The 10,000-nt window shown below is 38.1% G+C and overlaps 1 protein-coding gene across 1 annotated transcript in view; it reads left to right on the forward strand.

The window, feature by feature from the left end:
* The first annotated feature begins 3,887 nt into the window (after window positions 1–3,887).
* Window positions 3,888–10,000, forward strand: part of LOC138006987 (uncharacterized) — an 11,192-nt gene continuing 5,079 nt past the window's right edge. The window contains exons 1-4 of the mRNA XM_068853638.1: window positions 3,888–4,052; window positions 4,251–4,274; window positions 8,127–8,183; window positions 9,713–9,775. Coding sequence (XP_068709739.1) covers window positions 3,888–4,052; window positions 4,251–4,274; window positions 8,127–8,183; window positions 9,713–9,775 — 309 coding nt within the window. The remainder of the gene's footprint in view (window positions 4,053–4,250; window positions 4,275–8,126; window positions 8,184–9,712; window positions 9,776–10,000) is intronic.

Consider the following 10,000-nt stretch of genomic DNA (forward strand, 5'->3'; position numbering starts at 1 on the left):
ATCATTAGTTTTTTAGGTTTTAGCAGATATTGTTAAAGTCGTCAATATGTTAAATTAGCGGCCTGTAGGCTACTCCTTACGCGCCCTATAGAGCCTTGACCACTTATTAGAACATCCATACGTGTTTACTGCCCATAATAACAAGAGGCTATGGGTAGCCTACACTTTGTTCGAAGGATTTTTAGCCGATGTCATTTAGATTCACAGTATTTCAGTGGGTTTTTTTTATGTTACAATATCTTGGTAAATATCCAGTTTCAATTCCGTAGTCCAAAGTCCACAGTCTACATTTGTTTACATTTCAAACTGTTGTGAACGGAATTGATTCCAATCAAAACCAGAAAACAGATACTTTGCATGTCTCTACGATGAAATTTAAAAAGATTTCTTACTCTTTCATACGATAACCGGATATTGCAATGCGTGCAACGAAAACACGTTTCCGGTCACGCACACAATTCGTTAATATATATTTCCAGAGCATTTTGTCACGTTGTCTAACGTGGTTTAGTGGTCATCACGATCGACTCTGAAGGAAGAGATACTGAGTTCGCATCTTATTTAAATTGCCTTCTAAGAGACAGAGAAGTCACGAAGTCACACCGGAAGGGAGGCTTGTACAACTTTGAAAATCCATTCTTTTCAGTCTTTTTTATTCCACAATTCTTCCTTTGGAATGGCTTCGCTCAAAGTACTGCGGTCAGGTGACCAAACCAAGCCTAAGAGCTGCGGCTCTCCCGGCCGCGAGAGAGGTTTAGCCCGGGGCGGGGAGAAAAGCCTCTGCATATACAAGCAACCCCTTTTTTAATTCCTCCGCTCATCAGGTAGCGTACTACTTCATTGTATTACTAGAGCGGCATTTTTACAGACCGAATTATTTTTTGATTGCTTTTCCGCGAAGCGAGACCTTTCCAGCTAAGTTCAAGCTTTGCATTAGAAATTATCTCCTATTGAGAACGGTCACTCGTACAAACCAAATCTAATTTTAAGAACTCGTCCAAAAGATAGCTTGATCTATGAAAATGGCAAGACATGACCTAGTATCAGCAAATTTGCCCCGGGTAGGAAAGGCTATTTTTTTGTAAAAATGTTTAATTTCGAGGAACATCGCGGCGACGTCGAGGAAAAAGAAATTTTTTCCCTCGGCTTTGCCGCCATAGAGCATTTTAGTTCAAACCCTGGGAATTTTCTTTTTCAACTCGGTCTTGAATTGGGCTCGACAGTGGGAAAATAACTAAAACAACTCGTGTCAACTGTATCTCAACGGATAGCTTCTAATTGTGTTTACAGTAGTAGAGAACAGTTCAAAGGTGAACCTGTTTCCACAACCAGTCACCATAACTGCAAACACGTCCTTCCTTTAAACAAATGATGCATTCCCTTAGTTCTGTTCTTCTCCAAGCACCTTGAGGATGATGGAATTGATAGTAAGACTAGGGGATCGCGGTTTAACTCGACCTATTCCCTACTCTTTGTTAGATGACAAGTCACTAATCACCACCTGTCGCTTTTCAGTGACCAATCAAAATACTGCGTTCGTGGACGAGACTTGTGTGATTGTGCGGACCATCACGAGGCGCACTTTTCTCAGCCTAAAACTTGCCCTCATGTGTCGGGAAACGAGTGCCTCACAAGGCATTTTGCTCATCCCTTTCCTCACGTGAGTGGTGGAATTCATTAAAACTTGAGTACAGACGAAAACATATGGTGATACAAGAGGATAGTCAGATCCGTTTCTAATATAAAATTTGCAATTATGAAATTTTATGCCCGCTGGGCGATTGGATATTTACTACGGGGTCACGGAAAGCTCATGATTTATTCGATCCGTGCCCTGCATGGCAAGCTGCTTGCTTGACTCCAAAAAGAAGTGAAGTCCTGCCTGACGAAGTGGAATTATACTAACTTCAGTTGCACAGTCATCTTTACCTCATAACTCTTGTCTATCATAAAATACAAATTTGTTGGCTAGATCGACCACGATCTGGCACCTTTAGCCTACTGCTATCTCAAATCTCAAATCTCATTTTTAAGGAGTTCATATTAAGGGTGCGTTCGATTGACCGTATTCCGGAATACTGAATACATGGAATGGAAGTTAGAAATCCTTCGTTTTTACGTAGATTCAGATTAAAATTGTCAAATACTTGCTAAATGCTATTTTAAACATATCTTTATTATCCTCGTTGCTTCAAAAAGCTTCAAAACGCCAAACAAACCGTTTTAATCATCTCTCTAGGTATTCTTATTCCGGAATAGGGTCAATCGAACGCACCCTAAATAAGCCTTCTGGTTTCTTTATGAGCTTCCTCGCCACTAAATTTCCTTAAAAAGTAGGTACAAAATTTTTAAAAATATGTATATAAATACAAGTAAAATAAAAATGAAATTAAAATTAAAGTATGTATTGTTATTGATAATATTGAGAATTGTGGCAACAGTGAACTGAACTGAACCAGCTTTGCTTTGTGAAGTTGGCACTCGCTGCAAAAAAAAAGTTCCCAGTTGGTGTTAGCAAGCAAACATGGTCGCTTTTCTAAAAAAAAGGATTTTAAGCTAAAACGTTTCATTTGTACGAAGGTTATAATCTTCATGAAATTTGGCGTCTTGACAGATGGCCGCGTGCTGGATTTACTGTGAGAAAAATAAAACACGCCATCGGATACAACGTTTGTTTCACTTGAATCATTTGGACAACTTATAAGCGATCTTTGACACTCGTTACGATACATTTATGGAATTTTGTCCACTCTTGGTTTGTAAAACAAATCAGATATATATATTTGTATATTTTTTTAAATACGAAAAAAAAAAACCCTAAGAAAGCGGCTCTGGCACTCTAAATTTATTGCGTGCCTCAAGCTGCAACAATCAGAATAAATGCAATGGGTCGTCTACGTAACATACACGACCGCTTGAAATGTGGATGATGATTTTTGTACCAAGTAGGGAGAAAAAAATAGAAAATGAAGAGATAATCGTCCTTTAATGGGAAACAAAATTTCTTAGATTCACCGCAAATTTGATTACATAGGATTCAAGCTTTTCTTATTTTATGAACCAGAAGAGTCCACTGAAAAATAATTTTTACCGAATCTCGACTGACAAAAACTATAACGTTTTTCGTGCATGCTAGGTATGGGCAGTTTATATTGCGATCATTTTAAAATCAAACAAAGAAAGATTTACCGAGTTTATGAGATTAAACTGATAACTTGATTACCCTTGTCAATCTATCGCATTCGCCTAAAAGCATCAACGAAAAGTACATATACCGGTAAATATGGTAATTAACAGAATTTTTCTATTTTAATAGCCATTTTATGCCACTAAGGGCGTGCAACTCAGCCGTAACCGATTGAATATTTGACGTGTCCTCACCAGTATTTTTCAATTTGTATGTAACAGCTTTAAAATTCAAGTTGTCGATCTTTTCAAATCTGTATTTTTTGCTTTAATAAATTTAATTGAAAATGTCTTCAATTACCGTTTCACTCTCAGCCTCTTGTTGATCTCAGTTCCGTGTAAAGAAGCCGGATGATTTTTGTTCTGAGACCGTATCGTTGTGACGTCACACCCGCTGTGGAACGGCCAAAAAGTTCTGTTTTTGTTTAATTTAGTTCTTCTTTGTTACGAGTCTCGACGAAGTACATTGTTTTTGAAATCTCTTGACATTTAAAATTGATAACAGCAGAGGCGTAACACTTTTCGGTCAGAGCAACTGAAAATTGCGAGAAAAAAAATTTAGCCAGCACTCCATCATTCGAACTAAGACTCTTATTAGTTATTGTCACAATATTTGAGTATCATCTTCTGCTCACCTGACGTTAGCTCTCTTTATGACTTTATTACCACAAATCCGTGGGCACTGAAATCTCTGGGAATACATGAACTTCGGGTTTTTTTTTCCTTTTTGGAAAATGACGAGGGAATTTCTCAATCTTGTTGTTTTCATTTCTTTATTTGCCCGGGAGAGTTGTGGTGTAGATGAAAGCAAAGCGTTTTTCAACACAGTTAGACGTGGACATATGATTATAAAATGCGAGGAAAAGGTAAGTAAATACAGTAATAATCATAAAATTGACATTTCTATGTAAATGATGAAACCAGTATTGTAATTGATCAACTTGAAGATTCACTTTCAATATGTGAGCAGTGTCAACCGTACATTTTAGTCCGAAACAATTCTTACCGCATAGCTTTACATCTATTATCTTTCAATCCTTTTTAACATGATTCCTTCGCTGAAGTATGGACAGCAACCAGCAGCAAAAGTGAGTAGAAAGCAAAATATAACTGTAAATTACCCTATTTCTGTTTCATTTTTGCGCTAACATCTGGAAAAATGTTTTTCTTTTTGCTTTAATATTCACACAGCCAAAGAGAATGAACCATAAACATAATGGACCCTGATCTCTTGGTGTTATTCTGACCACCCATCTCTGTTTTCATCATGAACGCAAACGTAGAGGGACTGATAGAGCATTCAGATATGTTACCAGCAAAAATTGGCACCTTTTTATCATATTAACTCGCAATTAAGCAATTTAGCTACAAATCGAATCAAATCTCCCCGGAAAAAGAATGTACGGCACTGACCGAAACTTCGTAGGTATAAGAGAAAAATCTTTTTTTATAAATAAGTGAACGTGCTAAAAGCTTTAGGCCCGCGAAGCAATGATGAATATAATGCTAATACTACGATCCACCTTCTCTATTAAACTGGTAAAGTATATTCTAATGTTTTAAGAGAGGAAGAAGCAAATTTATATAAATGTAAAGGTTCATCCCTTGAAATTATTTCCTTATGGATTAGGCGTTAGGATATCATTTAAGCCCATGAATTGGTCAAGTTATTGTTATTATCAGTTTTTGATATGAACATGTCACTACCTGCACTTGGTCCTAACTATAAACTGATCCTTCCCAAAATTATGATTGCCTTTACAAAAGGGGGATTTGCCCAAAAGGTTATATTTGCCGGAAAAATGCTGGCTAAAAGTATTTCAATTCCTAAACGCTAACTTCGAGCCGGTGTCTTAAAAGGAAGAATATCAGCGAGAAAAGTAGCATTTATGATATAATGATATAGCTCCGTAATGGCTATTCAATTCAAACAACCAAGAAAAATAATAAACATCTACGACCTGAACACGTTACTTTTCGACCAAACATTATTCCAAATTCATTATCACACTGATAATATTGTGCTTCCATCGGCGATATCATTCAATATTGTTTTCAGTTTCTACTGAGGCGAAGTAATAGCGTTGTGTGTGGTGTCTTTTAGACGTTAACTTGAAAATGAGAGGTTTTCATCTACAATTCCTAAAACAACATTTAATGAAACCTAGACGGATTCTGATTTCAACTGAAATCGATCGATGAGATTATTTTTGAGACAAAACGGATGCGAAATACTTTTGTTTGTTTTGATGAACCCTGCGAAACTCAATGGAAACGAATCTATTTAAATTTGACACTCAGTCGTAATCCTCATATGATCATGGCGCATACCCTGCTAAGAGAGGCCCTTCGAATGGGCTCTGATCCCACAGTAGTTTTCAACACCGATTTTTAGCGGAAGCGAGATGCCCAAAATGTTGCCGTCTATTGAAATATATAATAGTTGTGAAAGGAGTTGATAGCCCTCAATGTACATGCAGGAAAAGAAGTACTAAGGAGATCCATTTCTGAAAACTTCAGTATCAATTTAATTGTCCGCATCGATGCAGCCCTCAGTATTTTGCCCATTTAGCTGAAAAGTGGTTGTATCTTTTTTGCTTCGGGCAGTCTTTCGCCGAAAGATCTGACCGACAGTTTCGCCTCTTTATTTCTCTCTTGTTTTAGACCTTCTGGCGGAAAAATAGTGAATTTGGCAGCAACGCAAACAAATGTAATAGCTTTTTTGCAGAGTTAATTATGGAGCTTTTCGTCACGACGAAACCTTCGTGGAGACGATTTTTAGAAGTAAAATGTTGTCAGTAATAACACTAGTATGAACTGGGTAGGCGTAAAGCTCATATACCAGCGTCCTTAACAAAACGTAGCAAGCAGACAGAACCAGCAAAAAGTGTACTAAAGTTTAAAAATTTCGTCGACTTTAAGTGAGACACCATCATTGAGGGGCGTGTGAGGTTAAACATGAAACAATCTGCTAACAAACAAACATTGAAGTGAATTCGATCCCAAGCGCGGAAAAGCCTTTGTGTAGCGACTCAAAGTAGACAACTGGTCGTCTGTTAACAATTTTTAGTTGGATTGAATCTTTTGGTAACACATGGTTTTGAGACTGTAGCATATTAATCCACGCTGCGTCCTATTGCCTCCTGCATCTATTCTAATTAGTCTCATCGAGAGAAAATAAAGGGGGCTACCTCCTTTATTTTCTCGTGGTCTCATATGATCTCATCTTTTGGTGGCAGTGCACTTTAAGTGCACCACTCACTATGTCACTGGTTTTATGAGAGTAAGTAACAGAGTAAGTCCCTTTGCAGTACGCATGTGCATAAATCATGAAAATAGGAAGCTAGCCTGTTCCAGGCTCCCAGATAGTTGAGAAAATGAAAAGAACTGGGTGCAAAAAACGAGTGGAGGCTTGGGTCGACCCAAGCCCCCCACTCGTTTTTACACGCCGCACGCAGTTGTTTTCTGGGAGCCTGGAACAGGCTAGTTGGAAGCGTGTTTGAATTTCAACAAATTAGCCCGAAGATCCGCAAGCATTTGTGACGCTGATGAATTACAAACCAGCTCCTATTTCCAAAACAATGGAATTGCCTAGTGATAAATAATCTCGTGTGGGAGAGTGAATTTTTGACTTTGCAGAAAGAATAGTTAACCTCAAGAGTTGGACGATTGTGATCTTTGTGTTGAATTCGCACAAACTAACAAAAACCCGGTGTCTTGCCGTCATTTTGTCACAGATCTGTCCTTTTTTTCGTGAGTTTGTAAGTAACACGCAAGATAACTTACAAGCGGCCGCTTGAAATCAATCTCACTTCCGATTTTGCGATTTTTTACTTGTGCAGCCAAAAGTACAAAAGAAAATTTGAACGTAGCAAAAATATCTCGAATTTTTTTTGCGCTGGTAGTAACTTTTTATATTCGCGGTACAAAATTTATGATGCTTTCACGTAGCAATTTTCGCTGCTGATGGCAATTTTTTTTTTAATTCTGGATTATGACACTTCGTAAAAACTTCCTTCTGCTCTTCCTAAAAACTGTATATTGATATTTATTTACTTTTGCATCAATATTTGCGTAAACCAGGCTAACAAAATCTGTATCTTGCTTAATTCGCGTTTTTGAGTGTTAGAATAGAATTTTTGGTCCTATTAGTGTTTCTTACTGAGCAAGTCGTCTATTTTGAGGTCTCTCATCCAGATACTAACCCCACTGGGCAGTGCTTAACTTTAGTGAACTTTTGAACTTTTGTCGTGGAAAGCTGTCAGAAGCTCAGAGTACACGCCAAATTTTCTGCAAAAAAGAGGTTGAAGGGAACTTCTTGTCAGCCTTGATGAAAATTTTTCTGGATTGCCTTTTATTTTCTTCAATCTTTCTAGATGCGCTTCGTATATTACTGACCACATATCTGGGCTAGGCATTTCTGTTAATAAAATGAGATAAAATATCGTAAAAGTTGACTCTGGCTAAAAACGACGAACACCTTCGGTTGCTCCTGTAACGTTCTTCAGAAAAACGTAAATTGCGGCGGTGTCCCTAATGTTATATATAAGTTATATAAAAGTTCAAACGTTCATATATATATATATATATCTATATTTATATCTATATCTATATCTATATCTCTATATATCTATATCTATCTATATATATATAGATAAGAATTTTAAAATGCAGAGAGGCTACGTACGCAATGCGTGCCTATCTTTTATGTCTTGTCCGCGTGCCAATAATTTCTTGTTCCAATTTTGTCATCTTCTCGAGCTGATACCAGCCATACAAACTTTTCAGCCTATATTAAAAGGCAATTTTTACAATCCTCAGTAGTGTTGTCTCCATTGGGATCCTCACTTTTTCAGGGAGTAAATCACCTAAGTTGTGGTAAGCACATGCGCATACAAATCCTTCGACACCGCAAGTGATTTTTTTTTTCCTTTCCACAGAAGTCAAACAATAGTGGATTACTTCTTCCTTACAATTGTATCAATGAGTGTGAGGAGGTAGGTTGGTTCATTCATACTTGATTTCCTGCATTAAAGATAGTTACTCTATCCAAAAAGGATACTCGAATAGTGCGCCATATTGAGACTGCGTTGCACGTGAGCTCGCAAGTGATGGATCACGCGTTCACGTGCTCGCTTTCAATCATGGTGAATAATTGTTTTAGTATAATTACATAGCTGATTTTTGAAAAAATGTGCATTTTCTTTAAAACAATTAATATTAGGGAGCTTCAGCACGCGCGTTTTTGAGACGCGGACGGCAAACGGAAGGGAACATTTTGCGTCCCAGGACAGAGGTGTCCCCAAGGGTTTATACTAGTCATCTCTAATAGAGGAAAGATACTTGGCGATGTAAATGTGGTTGTGTGAAGACAAGTCAAAATAGAAAACAGCTCACTTCCGGTTGCCGTCCGCGTCTCAAAAACGCATGTGCTTAAGTTCCCTATTTTCTTTCTTTGTCACCTCGACAAAACGGCTTGCGGCCATTTTGAAAAACCGCTCATGTGATGATCGCGTAACAATCACCTCAACAGCAGCCAATCAGCGCAGAGAATTTCGATAAACATCTATGTAATTATTCTAAAGAGAGATACCACTGACCTATTACATTTGTCGTAGACCGCAGCATTTTTTCCCTTAGCTCTCCCAACTGCTAACCCTAAAACATAAACATATCATCGCCCGCACTTAACGTATCACCATTTCTAGTTCTGTGAATTTATCGCGCGCTCTTAATTGCCATCTTAGCAAACAATCAAGGGAACTCAAAGAGCAAATTAGGCCAAAAGCCTTTGAGAGCCGTTTCTAGGCTCTTTGTAACGTACAAAGACTGTCCAAAAACAAATTTTTATAACCTAGAAGAATTTGATCTGTTTGAATATCTTAGCTGAAAATTGAAGTGTCCTAAAAGTTTAAGAACTTTCCGGCAAACCATTTGCTTATCAGAAACTGCTAGGTGACCTTTTTAAGTAACAAAAATTGCAATTCCTTGGTTGCGAATCTTTTAAGTGACGTTTTATTAAAGAAATCTGTAGCTGCTTGGCAACGTAGAACCGAAATTCTTAAGGCCGGTTAACACGGTACGATTTGTCAGCCAGTTTTGCCGGGCTGATAAATCGTACCGTGAAAACTATGTAAAATGTGTAATTTTTCCTCCAAAGATCTTCCCGTTGTCCTTTTAGTATCAACCATTTTGAACACTTTACCCACTCGCATGCCTGTTGATTGACATGGGGGTTTCCCTCGGAGTGTCGGCTCGACTTCAAAAAATCTGTTGCATTGCCACATATTTTTTTTATTCGGACCGATTTTCATTTCCATGAATCGGGCATTCATCGGCTGTCAAAATTAAAGACACGCAAAATTTGCGCTCCGACGCCGTCCGGCCGATAAATCGGGCCGACAAATCGTACCGTGGAAACTGGCATTTAGAGCAGTTTGATTCTCCCTATCACATATTTCACCGAAGATTATCGTTGAGTACCCCTGAACAACTGATGTAAATTTCATTGAATTCCCTATTGCAGTGTTCGAAGGCATCATCTTTCAACTCTACGAGTTTCGAAGAATGTGAAGCTGCATGCAATGGGGTGAGTTGTTGAGTGGTTTGCCAAACGGGCTAATTTATCTGAATTTTCGAGTAGTATTTTTTATGGAAAAAACAATCATTCTAAGGCGTCAAAGGACCCTCCTTAACAAAAAGGACTGTGTAAACGTAAGATGTCCGTTGGTCCGTTGCTTTGGGAAGTCTGCAAGTTGTCGTGATGGTCATCATCTCGTCCTCTCACCTCTACAATCGCATGTGGCGGGCGGTC

This window comes from Montipora foliosa, chromosome 6, assembly GCF_036669935.1.
Source record: "Montipora foliosa isolate CH-2021 chromosome 6, ASM3666993v2, whole genome shotgun sequence".
NCBI lineage: Eukaryota > Metazoa > Cnidaria > Anthozoa > Scleractinia > Acroporidae > Montipora > Montipora foliosa.